Source organism: Cucumis sativus, chromosome 3 (genome assembly GCF_000004075.3).
Source record: "Cucumis sativus cultivar 9930 chromosome 3, Cucumber_9930_V3, whole genome shotgun sequence".
In the NCBI taxonomy this organism is placed as follows: domain Eukaryota; kingdom Viridiplantae; phylum Streptophyta; class Magnoliopsida; order Cucurbitales; family Cucurbitaceae; genus Cucumis; species Cucumis sativus.
The window spans coordinates 17,028,038-17,044,961 of NC_026657.2; the positions used below are offsets into that span (position 1 = coordinate 17,028,038).

General features: G+C 37.1%; 1 protein-coding gene and 1 long non-coding RNA gene across 7 annotated transcripts; both read right to left on the reverse strand.

Annotated features, from left to right (window-relative positions):
- Positions 1-15,612, reverse strand: LOC101207516 (senescence-associated protein AAF, chlorolplastic). 6 transcript variants are annotated; one of them, XM_031882298.1, is made up of 14 exons: positions 15,370-15,611; positions 5,975-6,047; positions 5,689-5,851; positions 4,801-4,953; positions 4,353-4,426; positions 3,748-3,824; positions 3,605-3,676; positions 1,557-1,625; positions 1,363-1,409; positions 1,129-1,258; positions 979-1,047; positions 802-905; positions 463-538; positions 1-384 (listed from the first exon to the last, which is right to left on the reverse strand). In XM_031882298.1, the coding sequence occupies exons 2-14, from the start codon at positions 6,018-6,020 to the stop codon at positions 208-210; spliced, it is 1,257 nt and encodes a 418-aa protein (XP_031738158.1). In that variant the 5' UTR covers positions 6,021-6,047; positions 15,370-15,611; the 3' UTR covers positions 1-207. The 6 variants fall into 6 exon arrangements, with proteins under 6 accessions (XP_031738158.1, XP_011651385.1, XP_011651384.1 ...); XM_011653083.2 differs by having other exon boundaries at positions 15,456-15,609; XM_011653082.2 differs by lacking the exon at positions 15,370-15,611 and adding an exon at positions 12,576-15,353.
- Positions 1,969-3,598, reverse strand: LOC116402669. The gene is made up of 2 exons (XR_004215156.1): positions 3,344-3,598; positions 1,969-3,233 (listed from the first exon to the last, which is right to left on the reverse strand). It is a non-coding gene; the product is annotated as an uncharacterized LOC116402669 (long non-coding RNA).
- Positions 15,613-16,924: the final 1,312 nt, after the last annotated feature.

Sequence of the window (16,924 nt, forward strand, 5' to 3'; positions counted from 1 at the left end):
TTTTATGAATTTCCTTTTTCTTAAGAAAATATATTTCCTTAAAAGAAAATCCCATGACATAAAATGACTAAGTTTGCTTTATAACAGCCACCAATCACAAAGCAATGATCAGGGTTTTTTTTTTTTTTTTTTTTTTTTTCAATCCTATGATTCTAACAAGCACTTAAATTTAGCTTATCTACAGTAAAGATTTTACTTAAAGATGTCTCATGATGGATCTGCATTACCCTCATCATCATCAGCTTCACTGCCTTCCATGGTAGCCTTTTGATTCACTGTAAAGCTCCAGCTATCTCCTTCTCCTATTTCCCACTGTTTCTTCAGCTCCTTGATGGCATTGGATGCTGCTGCAGCAATTGCTGGGTTATTATCTTCTGCCAGTCTCTGCAAAAAACCAACAGGCATCAAACTCTGACTGAGAGCCCCGTGAGCGAGTGGGAGACCCCAAGAGAGAGCACCTACCTGCAATGCTCCCATGCCTGCATTTCCAAGAGTCCACATGGATGGGGCTGCTGCTAGAGCATTGGCCAGTGCTTGTCTTGATTACCAAAATCACAAATTAAATGATTACGTCATTAAACCAATGATAGAAAAAACAGCAATGAAAAACTCATGAATTCAGTCCAGTTTTTCTTTTCCTTTTTGGTAATCGAAACTTGCCTAGCTTTGGGAGGCAACAGAGGTTTTAAGTTCAGTTCTGAATCTGGAGGTTTCAACTTAGAAGTTCTAGCATCTCCAAACATACTCTCAATTCTAAGCAAACTATGTGACCGTGTTCACCAGGAATCAAAATCACCATACCTAGTATTTTCATCTGGAGAACTCGAACATTCTGCAAGCAGTGATACACTACTTTTGCCATCCATTGCATCAAGATCCATAAGAGTTCTAATCAACAGCTCAAGCTACAGAAGATAGAAACATATGAGAAATGGAACTGTTATCGGCAGTCTGAAAAATTGATATGGTAGTTCAGACCTCTTCTGGATCAGTATAATCAATTCCATCAGCTTCAGAAAGGGCAGAGGCCATACTCCAATAGATTTCCTATACATTCAGAAGATGGTATTGTGAATAAGGATGTGAACTGCAGAATGAAAAACTATTGATGACTATAAATAAACATACCTGAATAGCAGAAATGCGATCGGTTGATAGTTCACCGGTTAAGAAATCTAGACTCTTCCCATTTTTTTTTAGTTTTATACGGTCCATCATGTCATTGGCAATTGGAAAACCAGATTGATTTGACTGAGGACTGCATATGAATGTCCAAAGTTTTGTTAGATATCAAATATGTTCCTATTGGAAAATGGAGAGAGATGAGGCAAATGAGAGATTTCCAATAGAAAGAATACTCACAAGTTGTACATCTTTCTCACCATCATATCATGAATATTTTTGACAAACTGAAACAAAATAGTATGAAAAGAAAAGGTCATATCTTTGATCTTTCTTGGATTTAAAACTCGGAAAGGCATACAAAACCAAATCGCCTGACTAGAAGTTTTGAAACACTAATCAAAGAAACAAATACTGTAGTACATATGATTTACCTCCAAAGCCATCAGGGCATCTTCCATTGCCCGCTGTTTAGCACGGAAATCAGCCAAGCGCAAATCAGCCTGGAAATTATGAAGGCAGCAGTTAGAGCTATTGCATAAAACTTCCCTAATCCAACCAGTTATGAAACATAAGGAAACCAAAAGAGAATAAAGTACTTGGATCTGCTTGCATTTGAATGCCTAAAACAATTGGCATGCAAGGCCACATCTGATGAAACATTTAATCTAGTAGTCAGGCCATTCATTAGAGAATATGCTGTACTCCACCAGATGGTAGTACTGTTCAAACAAACAACTCCACACGAGAGTAAGTAAACTCCAACCAACTTAACATCCTCCCTAAATCCATCCCTAATGTCCAACATTCAAATCCCCACCAAAGTAACACTTTCTGCAGTCTGTACTCCATCAAATGATTTAGGTTTTGTTTTGTAATTATTACACTTTTTGTTTTTGGTTTTTGAAAACGTCTATTTCCTCCCAATTTCTTACAATGATTTGCATCTTTAAGATAGTTGAATTGAGAAAGAACAAGAGTGAATTCTTTCTTAGCCAAATTCCAAATTCCAGAAACAAGTTTAAAAATGGGGACTTCAAAGGCACTTCCAAAAACTCGTGGAAAGCTCTCTGATGGTTTCCTTGTTCCCTTCATTTATTTAGGGTGAGATCGGTGACAGGAGGGATACCTACTTTTGGGAAGATAAGTAGTTGGGTGATAAACTCTTTTACTCCTTGTTCCCTCCTTTATACCATTTTTCCTCCATGAGGAATCACTTGGTGGCCTCCGTACCTTCTTGCTCTGAGAGTCATCTTCAGCTTGATCTTAGGCTTTGTTGTCCATTGACAGAAAGCAAAGGACAAACATTGTTGGCCTTTTGTTCTTGTTTTAGGGTTCTATTAACCTTGGAAAGGGGATTTTTTGTCTTTGGGGTCCTAGCAGTTCAAAAGCTTTTTCTTGTAAATACTTTTTGGGTGTTTGGTGGACCCCTTCCTTACAATCATCGGGTCTTTTAGTTGTTGTGGAAGGTTAAATTCTCAAAGAGTAAAGTTTTTTACTTGACGAGTCCTTCATAAAATAATTAACACTTTACATAGTGTTCCAAGGATATGGTTTGGTTTGATGAATCGGTAGCATCACATCCTTTATAGGAGTGCAATGGAGTATTTTAACTACCATTTAGGGAGTTGGGTTTTTACTAGGTCGATTTGGGATGGCTTCTTTGATGTCTTCAGTTTTCAAGTTGCTTGACCAAACGATGTTAGCTTGATGGTCGAGGCATTCCTCTTTCACCCAACTTTCTCTGAGAAGGGTTCAACTTTTGGCTTGCAAGGATTCGTCGATGAAATTGTTTCTTCTCTAGTAAAAGAGAAAAAAAATTACTCTTAACCACCACGGCCTATTCCAACAAATTTGAATCAACTGCTTTAACTTTCAAGAACCTCACCGGCAATACATCAAATGTTTCGAAACTAACAACTCTTCATGCATGGAGACTAATAAATGAGAAATTTTTCCAAGGAATTTCCATTAATAGGTTCAACTCACCAAGAACTCTTCAAGGAGAGAGAAACTAAATTATTCCTCAATTCCAATGGTAAAAAGCAGCACCAAGCCGAACCCAACTCAACTGATTAAGCACACTTCTTCTAAAACCAATTTCTTGAAAACTGTACAACAATTGAGTAAGATTCATTTATGCCTCTTCAAATCTTAAAAAATAATCGGAGCTGAAATCGATGTCAAAAAAGGGTCATTAACTGCAACCATTGATTCTTACATTAGAACCATGTCCAGACAAATGTGATGCAGAAATTTCTTCAGACTGATTTTTCCCGAATTATTCCCCAGCCCCTAGTTTCCAGATTTTAGAAATCCCAACTTGGAACAGATCATCATAAATTCATGCATTAGTAAATCTCTTCAGACTGATTCTTTGGGGGTTGGCCTTTCCTAAAACTCCCAACTTGGAACAGATTTTCACCATAAATTCTTGCATCAAGATAACCGAAGTCATGAATATTGGAATACAATAAGTTACCTCTAAAGCTCCATCACTCCAATGCTCATCTGCAGCATTTTTCAGACTAGACTGAGCCTTCTCTCTCAAAGTCTGAAAGAGAATAAAGCTCAAGCTTCAAAACTGTATTCATATAAGATTAGAAAATGTCTATTTATACATACCGTAGCAATACGTCGCAGTCGCTCAGCTTTTCTCTTCACATTACGGTCAATTGTCTCTGTATCCTCTCTAGCTCGAGCTAAAAATTAAAATGTTAAGAAAATGAATCTTTTAGGCTGATGAATTCAACTAAATGGAAACTTCATATTTTAGTAGCATGGCTCAGTTACAAGTGGTGCTCTAGAATTAGTAGTGGCGAAAACATGCTAATATGGAAAGAAAAAAAGAAAAAAAAAATGCAGAAAATAAACAGAAAAAAGGAAGCTCATATTTCACTCAAACGTTCTAGTGGATGGCCTGAAAATGGACAATGATATTAACAAAATCATAAAGAACCGGGGACCGAGATCATCTTTAATCTGGGCCTCCTCAATTCAGATATACCAGATCAAAGCTACATACTGAGAAAACATGGACTAAAAAGTAGCAGGCAAGCCAAACCCAAAGTTCGTGGTGGCAAAAAACTAAGATGAGTAGTAACAAGAGAAACAGATACAATAATTTAGGATATGCATGAAAATAATATATAATCCTCCAGGTTTTTTGAGTATCAAGTACGAGATATGCAAGTGATGTAGAAAAAAATACATCTAAAATAAAGGGATACCATCAAGCTTAAGAAACTCAGATCCAAGGATAGCAACATCTTGACGTGCACGTGCATTCAGTCTCATTATGCCGCTGATAACAGTAGGAAAATATGAAAATAAGAACATGGTGGATGAAAAATTCTACATTTACATGCATAATAATCAACATACAAATCAACTTTCAAGTCAAATAGCATAAGAATACGCAAACAGCTAGCCAAGAAAACTGGCTAGAACCTAATAAGGACATAACACAAATCTCCGTGATCAAGTTCCAAAGTTCAACTTCATTTATTTTCAATTATATCAATCCAAATGTTTCAATGGTTATATTTAAGTCGATGGTATGCATTCGAAGCAAAACTAAGACTAAAAACTAACTATTGATGCTGATAATCTTCTTCAAAGTAGTAAGAAAAATACCATTATGGTGACAAGAAAATGTTCCCAAATCATGGACATTACCGAGAAAGCAATACGATGTCATTGCGAGCCCTTTCATTTACAAATTTTGCATCGTTGTATGCAAATCGACAGGCTTCAACTATTCCAGGGTTGGATTTAATGGTTCTTTTACAAAAGGTTGGCTGATCATCTTCATCATCTCCAGTTTGGGCACTGATGTGGGATATAAATAATCTTATTATGTAAGCTCAAAATATCACTAAGAATAATAGTTTGTGTTCATAGATAACAATAAGTGGTTGTGATTGCACCGATGATTAACAAAACTCAAAATCATACAAGACTTCAAAATGATTGTGAAAAGGTCAGCAACAAATTGATTGAATGTGTAACATCAAACTTTAAAACTAAATGATTACGTATCTTTTATTATAGAAGTGAAGCATTTATACATATAATTGGTAAGAGTAGGGAAAACAAAAGAAGACTTATTTTAAATAAAACTGCAATGATGTAGTTTTTCTCAATAAAACAGAAGAAAACTGCCTTTCCTAAGAACAGGATAGGGAAAAGGCCCATAGTCCTTTAGTTGTCCTTGATATTGTTGCTCAGGTGACTGTAAGTACTAAGTATCTGTGCTTATAAGTGAACTTGGATATTTTCCTCAGTATATACATTACAGAAAAGTAATTCAAATAGAATATCTGGAGTTTGTCCGTGGGAAAGCCCAACATAACACTGAATTTAAGGTGACTACTGTTGAGCTTTTATATATAATTTAGTATAATACTTTTTAAAACAACTCAATGTTTTTCTTACATAGGGAAATAATTTCAGATAATTCTTGTCAGCCATAGGAATAGTATAGCATAGAGACAATTTTAGTTCAGTAAATTATAGAATCAAGCATGCCAGGGAATTAATTAATGATGGTTGGCATCATCTTACCATCTTAAACCTGCAGAACTATCATAAGGCCTAAAACACTCTTCAGTTTCTCTATGATCCGTCCCAGTTGAGAAACATAACACAGCAGGTCTGCGTGACAGGGTAAAGCTCCAAGGTTTTCCATAAGAATTCCGCTGCCGATGACTAGAGACTTTGACTTTTTCTGTCAAGAGACATCCATGGAGCTCCCCGATGTCAACTCTACAGCTTGATGGATTTAATTTTTCACGTTCTGACTTGGATAAAGAAGAAAAAACTCCATAAGAATTAGATACAATTGCCTTACTGGTCACAACTGGGCTGCTTGAAACCTTGATTGCAGTTAATGCCATGGGGATCAATGAGTAAAAGGGATGAACCTACCAAGGAACGTGCTCTTAGGATAACTCATAGCCAAATTGGAAAAAGAAAAGATACTTGATAGATTTTATATTAATCCATACATGAACTGAGCAAATAAAACTACCATGTACATTAGATTAAGCAAGATGAAATCACATATACATCCTTCATAATAAATGGTTGACTGTGCATGAATTGTTAGCATTTATGGGAGTTTTGATGCACTTTCACAAGTGCAAGAAATAAACCATTTCAAACTGTTGATCAACAATATTGTTATGCACAACAAACCACAAAATAGACAACCATAAATTCACAATTGATGTACTGAGTATGTGACATATTCCATTGTAAGAGAATATTTCTAGTATTCCATCAGCAATGGTTTGTACATTACAATAAAAGCATCTGATATACACTTAAAGTGAGCAATGGTTCTACAATTGTGAAGATTTTTTAAATCAACGGCAGGAATGATTTACCCTAAAACCCTAAATCTTTTTCTTTTCTATCTCATTGTGTAGTCTATTAATTCTCCCTCATTGTGCCCAGTAAATTCATCATAAAATAATAAGAATAAAATGTCGTGGTTCATCTCCTGGTACTCAGATTTCCACGCAAGCTGTGTTTCATGTTTTATTGTTTTCAATAAGGTATAAAAGCAAAGCAACAATGAAACCCTAGAAAATAGTTTAGGAGAAACCCATACCAAACTAGAAGCCGCTACCGTCAGGATCACTACCGCAATGGAAAAATTGATCCAATAGCTTCAGAAGCCGCCGGTTGTCACAGTGGGACCACCCTCCTCGTCCGCGCAGCCCTCCAGCCAGAACTATCCTCACGCGCCACCTCTACTAGGAGCGTGGGCCCACGCGTTGCCATCCGTTCACCTCACCGCCCAACCTAGTCTATTCTACGCCTCATCGGCTGTCCAACCGTTGCACCCTTCTAGTCAGCTGCAGCCCACGCACCGCTCATGCCCTCCAGTTACGGACAGCCACCACAAAATCTGTCAAATCTATTCGTTCACACAACGCTGTTTGTGGACCCTTTACAACAACCTTACTTCTATGGTAACGGAACTGACCAACTCCATAACAAATCGAGGGTTGAAGCAAGCGAGTCGTGGGCGCATACCAAACCAACCGAGTTATCAATGTATTCCAAGAACCCGATAACTTCGTTCCCTAATTTGTCTTCGTAATATATAACTTGCTCTTTAGGATCATCTACATGAAATTCTCCCGGAGAGAAATTAAATGGGCAAAATTACTTTTCGTGGTCCCAATCAATAAAGATGTTCCTCGAAGGTCGCCACTAGTCGAGTTTTTTACAGGAGAGACTGTCTATCCTCCACTGGGTGAAACCTTGGAACGACTCTGGAAAGGGGAGGACTCGCTCGTTTGGTCCATGATGATAAATAGTATGGAACCATAGATCGACAAACCTCTACTCTACGCAGCCACTGCAAAAGATTTGTGAGATACAACTTAGACCCTTTACTCGAAGCATCAGAATGCCTCTCGATTGTATACACTGAGAAAAAAGGTCCACCATTGTAAACAAGGGACCTTGGATGTGACTTCCTACTTCAATAAGCTCTCCCTTCTCTGGCAAGAGATGGATTTGTGCAACGAGACAGTTTGTGACATGCCAAATGACAGTATACAATATGCTAAACTTGAGGAGGCTGACCGTATTTATGATTTCCTTGCAAGGCTTAATCCCAAATTTGTTATTGTTTGTGGTCGTATACTCAGACAGAGACCTCTTCCCTCCCTAATGGAAGTGTATTTTGAAGTTTGTCTGGAAGAAGACTGTACTGATGTCATGGGTGTACTAACTACTCCTGCCACTGACTCCACTGCCTTTAGTGACCGGTCCTCAACACAGGATAAAGACAAGAATAAGGGGAAACCAATCTCTGACTATGAGCACTGCAAGAAACTGTGGCACACCAAGGATCAGTGTTGGAAACTCCACGATCATCCCCCAGGAGGTAAGAAACGGTCCTCCAAAGAGAAACAGAACTACGAGTGTGGCCACGTTAGTAAGACTACCACTGCCATCACCTCTTAGTCAACTGGTTCTACTGCAAGCCAGACCAAAACTCCTACTCTGGGTGCCACTGCTCAGTCAGGTATACCTCAGTCCATTGGCTTTGTAAGTGTTGATGGGAAGAATCCCTAAATTTTAGACTTGAGGGCTACAGATCACTTCACAGATTCTTTGGAGCATTTTATCTCTTTTAACCCTTATGTCGGTAATGAAAAAATCTGGATAGTCGATGCCTCGTTAGCCCTGTTGCTAGCAAAGGACAAATAGTTCCCTTTGACAAACTTGCTCTCCAGAATGTTTTGCATGTGCCTAAACTTTCTTAAAATTTGCTATCTATTAGCAAGATCACTCGTGAGCTGCACTGTAAAGCTATCTTCTTACCTGATGTTTGTTATCAGGACATGAGCTCGAGGAGGATGATTGACACTGCCCAACACAACGAGGGACTTTACATTCTTGATGATGATACCTCTGGTAGTAGCATCTCTAGGGCTAGTTTATTGTCTCCCTATTTTAGCACTTCTGAAATGATTGTCTCCCTATTCTACAATTGAGGTCTCCTCTCTATCTTGTGATGTGTGTATTCGGGCAAAACAACAACGAGTTTCCTTTCCCTCACAACCATATAAACCACATAACCTTTCACCATTATCCATAGTGACATTTGGGGTCCATCCAAAGTCACTGTCACCTCTAGGAAGCAGTGGTTTGTAACTTCCATTGATGGTCATACCCGTCTTACCTGGGTCTTCCTTATCACAGATAAATTTGAGGTTTCTTCTGTTTTCCAAAACTTCTACCACACCATTGAAACACAATTCAATGCCAAAATTGCAATTCTTTGGAGTGATAATGCACATGAATTCGAAAATCATAACCTTAGTGAGTTCCTAGCTTCCAAGGGGATTGTTCACCAAAGCTTGTGCACCTACACACCACAACAAAATAGGATGGCCAAGCAAAAAAACCGTCGTCTTCTGGAAGTAGCTTGTTTCCTTATGCTATCTACTTCCCTTCCTTCATATATGTGGGGAGATGGCATTCTTATAGCAACTTATTTAATCAATAGAAGGTTTTCTCGTGTCCTCCACCTTCAGATTCCCTTAGATTGTCTTAAGGAGTCATTCCCTTCTACTTGTTTAATTTCTGAGGTTTTCCTTCTTGTGTTTGGGTATAGCACACATGTCCACAATTTCGGCCTTAATCAGACCAAATTTACCCCTTAGGGCTCGAGCATATGTGTTTGTTGGTATCCCCTTCATCAGCGCGGTTATAAATGTTTTTATCCGTCTTTCAAAAAATACTTTATCACTATGGATGTTACTTTCTGTGAGAACCAACCCTTCTTTTTCGTTAGCCATCTTCAGGGAGAGAGTGTGAATGAAGAGTCTAATTGCACCTTAGAATTTGTCGAGCCTACTCCTTGTACCGTGTCTGACTCCAATCCTCACCCTATAATCCTACCCACAAACCAAGTTCCCTGGAAAACGTACTATAAGAAGAATCTCATAAAAAACAATTGAGTCCCCTACTAGTCAGCAGGCTTTAGTCCAAGACTCTGAACCTCCTCAAGATCAAGGTATGGAAAACCCTACTAAACCTTGCATTGATAATAAAATGAGTGAGAACGACGGGTCTGATGTTATTGTTCTTGACAATGTGGAAGAAAAGAACAATGGTGATAAAACTGAGGACAGAGCAGAAACCAGTAGTAGTGAAGTTAAAGAGGGTCATACAGGGAAACTTGATGAGTATGATCCCTCCCTTGACATTCTCATTGCATTGAGAAAAGATACCAGATCTTGTACAAAGCATCCCATTTGTAACTATATTTCCTATAATAATCTCTCTCCATAGTTCAGAGCTTTTACAACAAGTCTTGGTTCTACCACAATACCAAGAAATATCCACGTTACTTTAGAGTGCCCTGGATGGAAGAATGCTGTCATGGAAGAGATGAAGGCTCTTGAAAAGAATAAACTTTGAAAGATTTGTGCTCTACTCAATGAACACAAACTGGGGGATGTAAATGGGTGTTTACTCTCAAATATAAAAAGATGGAATACTTGGCAGACACAAGGCAAGGTTAGTTGCAAAGGGAATTACTTAAGATCTATGGTGTTGATTATTCATAAACTTTTTCTCCCATTGATAAGTTGAATAATGTTAGAGTTCTACTATTTGTTGTTGTAAAAAAAGATTGGCCTCTATACAGCTGGATGTTAAGAATGTTTCTCTAGATGGGGACCTAATGGAGGAAGTCTACATGAGTCTCCCTCGCCTGGATTTGAAGCCCAGTTTGGTCAACTGGTTTGTAAACTCCAAAAATCTCCATACGGTCTGAAACAGCCACTCAGAGCGTGGTTTGACAGGTTCATTAGCTTTGTCAAGTCTCAAGGATATAGTTAGGGGCACTCTGATCATACATTATTTACAAAGGTTTTAAAGACTGAAAAGATTGGAGTTCTGATAGTGTATGTGGATGACATTGTTTTGTCTGAAGATGATTAGGTAGAAATCAATCTTAAAGCAAAGAATGAGTGATGAATTTTCGGAAATCTGAAATATTTCCTTGGAATGGAGGTGACCAGAACTAAAGAAGGCATCTCCATGTCTCAGAGAAAATACACCCTTGATTTGCTAACCGAGACAGGTATGTTAAGATGACGTCCTGCTAACACTCCTATTGAATTCAACTATAAACTAGGAAACTCTGATAATCAAGTTCCAATTGATAAATAACAATATCAGTGCCTTGGGGGTAAATTGATTTACTTATCCCATACTCATCATGATATTTCATTTGCTATGAGTGTTGTCAGCTAGTTTATGCAGGCTTCCTATGAGGAACACATGAAAAATGTCAACGAATTCTGAAATACTTGAAAACGACACCTAATAAAAGGTTGATATTTAGAAAGACAGACAGAAAGACCATTGAGGCATATACTGATTCAAACTAGGCAGGATCTGTTGTACACAAAAAAGTTTACCTCTAGTCTAAGAAGCATGGACACAGACACGAACATGGACACAACAGGACACGGCGATACACCAATTTCTAAAATAATAGGATACAGACACATTGGGGATACGCTATTTTTTAAAATTATTTTTTTTATAATATATGTAAATTTGTCACAAAATACTAAACATTCTTCATTTTCTCGAAAAGAAAAAAAAAAACTAAATGTTCTCCACTAAAAAAAAAAGCATAAAATGTCATTGTGTCATTGACCACAAGATGGGGATGAAAGAAGTAAGGGAGAGTGCACAACAAGGAGATTTGAGGGTTATGTTAATCTGTATATAATATTTTTATATTTTGTGTCTTTATTAAAGTAACTGAGCTTGGGCTTCACCTAATATACACATTAATAAAATATAAATATTATTATTACACTAACATTAAAGTAAGTGGGTTTGGGCTTCACCTAAAAATTGCAACTGGGAGTGTTCGGACAATTAAAAAAAATAATAGGACGCGGTATTTGGCGTATTGGACACGTGTCCAAACGAATCCGTGTCTTCCAAGTGTTCGACACCGATACCACCTCTAATATGAAGTGTCCGTCCTTCTTAGCCTTCGGTTATTGTACCTTTGTATGGGGCAATCTTGTAACTTGGAGGAGTAAAAAGCACAGTGTTGTGACGAGGAGCAATGCTAAAGTCGGATACCGAGCTATGAGTTTGAGAATATGTGAGAAAATTTGGCTCCAGAAAGTCCTGTCTAATCTTCATCAGGAGTGTGAGACACCAATGAAGCTTTTTTGTGATAATAAAGTTGCTATTAGTATTGCTAACAACCTAGTTCAACATGGTAGAATTAAACATGTTGAGATGATTGCCATTTCATCAAAGAAAGACTTGACAGTGGGAGCATATGCATTTCGTACATCCCTTCGAGCCAACAGGTTGATGTTCTCACCAAGGAGCTTCTCAGACGAAACTTTGACTTTTGCGTTGGCAAGTTAGGCCTCATTGATATTTACGTTCCAACTTGAGGGGGAGTGTTAGAATTAGTGGGCTTGGCCTACAGGGTGTTTAAGAAAAGATTTACCCTAAACCCTAAATATTTTCTTTTTTTTATCTCATTGTGTATTATATTAATTCTCCCTCGTTGTACCTATTGTAAATTCATTAGAAAATAATAAGGACAAAAATAATGTGGTCTTTCTTCCAGTACTTGGGTTTCCACGTAAGCCATATTTCGTGTTTTATTGCTTTCAATATTCACCACTAGATTGCAATTTCATTATATCATTGAAAGCTCTCAATTCCTTTTCACGAAAAAAAAAAAAAACCACTAAATTCCAATTAGAATTAACAAATTTCAAAGCTATAAAAAAAACCACTAAACTGCAAGGAAAGTCAAATACGCATAACATTTTGCAAAAAGTGGTAGTTTTTTATTTCCTTCTTAGTAATTCTTCTTTGAGGCAAAACATGTACTAGTTAATTATAGGCTCTAGAAAAAGAGGCCCCACCTTGTGGTTATCCTGGACCACATTTTCTTGCATTGTCTTTTGCAGACATTCTTGGAACAGGGTGCTGAACCTTTTTGACGTTCATCTTTGTCTCCCCAACAAGGTGGATGGGTGGTTGCTGGAATCTTTGAAGTAATGGAGTTACAAAAACAAAGCTGGTCTTCTTTGGCTGTTTTCCTCGAGAGCTCTTTCATGGAGTTTGGTGATTAGATTTAACTCCTCACCTCATATTATAGAAAGAACAATTATGAATCGGTGATTTTGATCTGCTGTAGCAGTTTTCATAAAATGCTCAAATTTGACAAAATAAGATTCAAACATCTCATTTGATAAGTATCACGTCAACATCTCATTTGAATCCTATCCATCACAATTAAGCCTCCTAGACCAAGGTCCATAAGAACACCTTGACTTTGATAGACCTCAGTTCATTACATTTATGACAGAAGGGGTGAAGGATAGCAAGAAGGTGGGTACAGTGTGCACTGGGGGTGGAAGAGAATAATCTTGAAGAGGATGAAAAGGTGCAATTTACAGCATGATTAGTTAACAGACACAAGACTAGATGGATCTCAGTAAAATTCTTTTGTAATAAGAAACCAAGCTTTCATTGAGAAAAATGAAAAGATATACAAGGGCAAACAGAAAAAAACAAACACACCAACAAAAAACAGAACTTCAAAACTGATTACAAAAACAAAGCCTAATCTAAAAGAATAGTTCTAAGCTGGTAATTAAGAGCCCTATTAACTTCCCCACAGAGAAATAAAATCTAATTGCCTCCTAAAGCTCCTCACTAGACCTCTACTTTTTTAAGAATTCAACTGTTCGTCAAGAAAAATGGCCACAAAATGGTGGAAAAACAAGACCCTTCAGGAGGGTTCAACAGTACCTCCTCAAAAATAGGGAAGCACCTTCTGCTATGAGCAAAATAAACTTGAAAGTTTTAAAAACTGTATCCATAGAGAGCAAACGAAAGAAAAATCTAAAAACAAATGATCAAGGTCCTCCCCCTATTTCCTACAAAGAACATGCCATAGAAACTTCAACACCAAGGCAAAGAATCTCTTGAGACGGTCCTGAGTATTATTCAATCTCCCATGCAAAACTGGCAAGGCAAATAATACGGCATTTTAACATTCCAAAGAGAGGAAAACGTAGAGGCTCCCTAAGAAGGTGAAGGGATGCAAAGGATCTGAGAAACAAAAAGCTATAGGGCAGCCCTCAGAAGGCTTTGAAACCAAAAGCCAAGAATACCTTCTCCAATGACCTCTGAGACCCAAAAGCTTACAATCCCTTCTCCAATGACAAGTGACTTGGTCAGAAATAGTAGAAAGGAGACTTACAACCTTACCCGCCTCTCAATCACTAACGGGATGACAAAAGCACAGGGAAAGAAGAGGAAAATAATTGGAAGGATATCAGTAAACTGGCTCTTAAGACATAAGTTAACTTTTTCCCGTCACTGTAGATAAAAAGCATGAAAGGATTGGGGGAGTAGCTCAGTTTCCAAGTAATGTGGGAAACATAGTTTTTTTTTTTAACCAGTGCTCCATCTTTGAAAAACATCAATATAGTAAATCTCTCAGTCACCAATAGAACCACCAATTCATACCAAAGTAGATAGGAATCAGGAGCTAGATAGCTTACACTTGTAAGGGCAATTTGGAGGAGAGTAAAGAAACCATGAGAATTGAGGTACACCATTAAAAAGAGCAAGTTTTATAGCGAGAGTTGATAATCCATAATGATGTAAGGAAGGAAAGCAAATTTGAGGAAGAGATTTTCCAAGAGAAAGAGTTTACATGCTCGATTAGTCAAATATTGATCACAAATGAAAGAGCCCATGTAAATATTTTAACCAGAAGAAGACTTTGGAAAAAATTATAATTGTCTCTTATTTTTTACTTTGCAAAAGCAGAAGAACAAAAGGATCAAAGGTGTTTCCATGGTAGGACAGAAGGTGCTGATTGGTTGGGAAAGGCAAGTGTTCTATGTGAAGGATCATTTGTTCTTGTATTAGACTTCATGATTAACAAGCTCACTAAATTAAGCTGTTTCAATGATAATTTTTAATGGGTATGGCTTCATATGTTTCTTTGTAAGGATTTTAGGAATGTCTAGTACTCTCCAAAAAGGAGGTTATTTGTTTTTTCAGAAGTGACTTTCACCAATTTCAATAGAAATATGTTTCCATGTCACTATTTTCTCGAATATTCAAACTTAACACGAGAACTATTTTTAGAGGTGGGGCTGATAGTTTCTTCAGGTTTCACATTCGGAAAAGTAGCACTTGCCTTGCAAGAATGTCCAAGAATTTGCTCCTCGGCACTCCCAACGGAATTCTTCATATTTCTGCCGGAAATGTGATCTAATGGTTTACCAAATCAAAAGTACCTCCTTGTGAACTGAACCCAACTGTTCGAGGAAAGTTCATGACCAAACCAAAGACATGTAATTCAGAATGCTTGTCCCCACTTGAGACATTTGTTCTTTCAAGTAACAAACCGTAATTGCATGGAAGCTAAGTTGAAATGACATGATCAAAGTGTAACAATCCAAACAATCACTATTTTTTATGCCAACCTTAATTCAAATTGAGAAAATAATCAAAATCAAGCCACAAGCACCACACAAAAATGAAGTTAACATTGAGCAAGACAACAAATATAAAAATCAAGGTAGAGTGATGAGTGATAACAGAAAAGTTCAAAGCTTAAAACACGATTAGAGAAAGCCCATTAAAGGAAAAGTGGAGCCAATAGCTTCTGAACGAGAACACTCTGTAACTAACCTGTCTGAAGGACCAAAACAGCGCAGACAAGAGAAGGGGGAGATGAAAAGGTGCAAATTTTGTAGTGAGAGAGAAGGGGGAAGCACCTGCGGGGGAAGAAATTGGAACCACAAACAGAATCTATGGCGCCATGACAGCCAACACAATCAGACAAAGAATGGGAATGAAAATGAATGGATGAAATGAGGGCCTAAGGGGTCCGCCATTCGAAGTTCACATTCATGATTCAATGGAGTCCACTCGTTGTGATGACTACCCTTTCCCACTTTCACTACTTATGGATAAATAGGGAATTACTAAAAATTAGGATAATTCCCTAATTTTGAGGGTGTAAAACACTATAGAGATGAATTCTCAAAAGTGAGAGTGATGATTTTTTAAAAGGAAGAGTTTGGGGGTTATCCTATATCAAAGGACCAATCTCATCATAAAAAACTGAAGGGCCCTACAACAAGAAGGTCCCACTTGCTTCACACGAATTGTTACGAGTTTTTAGATTGACGTTAATTTTTTATTTTTGTTTCATAGACTTCCAAATTTTAAAAGGAAGATAGTATTATCCAAGTAACACCAAAATCTTTTAATAAAATTAACAATATGACAAAAAATTGTTGATAATATTAGGCCAATCATTATTTTTATAAATATCAAAATTACCCCTATTCTTTTTGCACACTTTTCTCTTCAACCTTAATTAAAGATTAAACTTTAAAATACTCCAAACAAATTAAGAGAGAGAAAGTAGAGAGTGTGTTTGTATATAGAAACCCAACTCCCAAATTCCATTTCTTACAGACCTGACTCAATTTAAGAGAGAGAAACTAGAGAGAGATTTTAATTTTGATGTTTTAAAAAAAGGGCATGAATTTCGAGCATCGGAGTATTGTCGAAGGTTTGTGTTTCGGCAATTTTGTCACTCGTAACTCCCTTTGACGTCATAAAATTGGCCTTGGTATCGTCGATGTTTTGACCAGCGACGAAATCCAACATTGTTTGGAGAAGAATGTTAAAAAAAAAAACGAAAAAATTGTGGCAACATCGAAAATCTCAAGTGAGCCTCCGTTGAGTTTGAAGAGGGAGGCTTTCTTCAAACTTTGTTGTTCAATCCTTGTGGACGAGTGTAAAAGGGTAAATTTGATTATTTTTGTTAGTGATGTGATCTCAGATAAGAATAAAATAAAAATTATTATAAAAATATAATTATATATTATGAACGTAGATACTCATAACCTACATAGGTTACCAATTGTTATTTAACTACAATTCAATTTCAAGTTCTAACATCCAAACCTATTGAATTATATATTGTAACATATATAATCACATGTCCTATAATCACATGTATGGTACCTCTGTAATACACGCACCACAATTTAGTTCAATTGTTACTTGTTCTTTTCTCTCTTTTACATTATTCTCTTGTTTTGTTTCATTATTATTATTGTTCATATTGTTCTTTATTTTATAACATGTTATCAGCACGAATCTCATGAAAAGATTTTGATTCATGTTAAAGACCCTCTAAAATCTTTTCTATAGTTTTGAGGTATTATAA

Coding starts and splice junctions, on each gene's coding strand:
- LOC101207516 (XM_011653079.2), bottom strand. CDS start 12,608: ATGCAAGAAAATGTGGTCCAGGATAACCACAAG. Junction 4,427..4,800: donor GACATCGTATTGCTTTCTCG/GTAATGTCCATG, acceptor TACTGTTATCAG/CGGCATAATGAGACTGAATG. Junction 1,410..1,556: donor ATGCCCTGATGGCTTTGGAG/GTAAATCATATG, acceptor ATTTTGTTTCAG/TTTGTCAAAAATATTCATGA.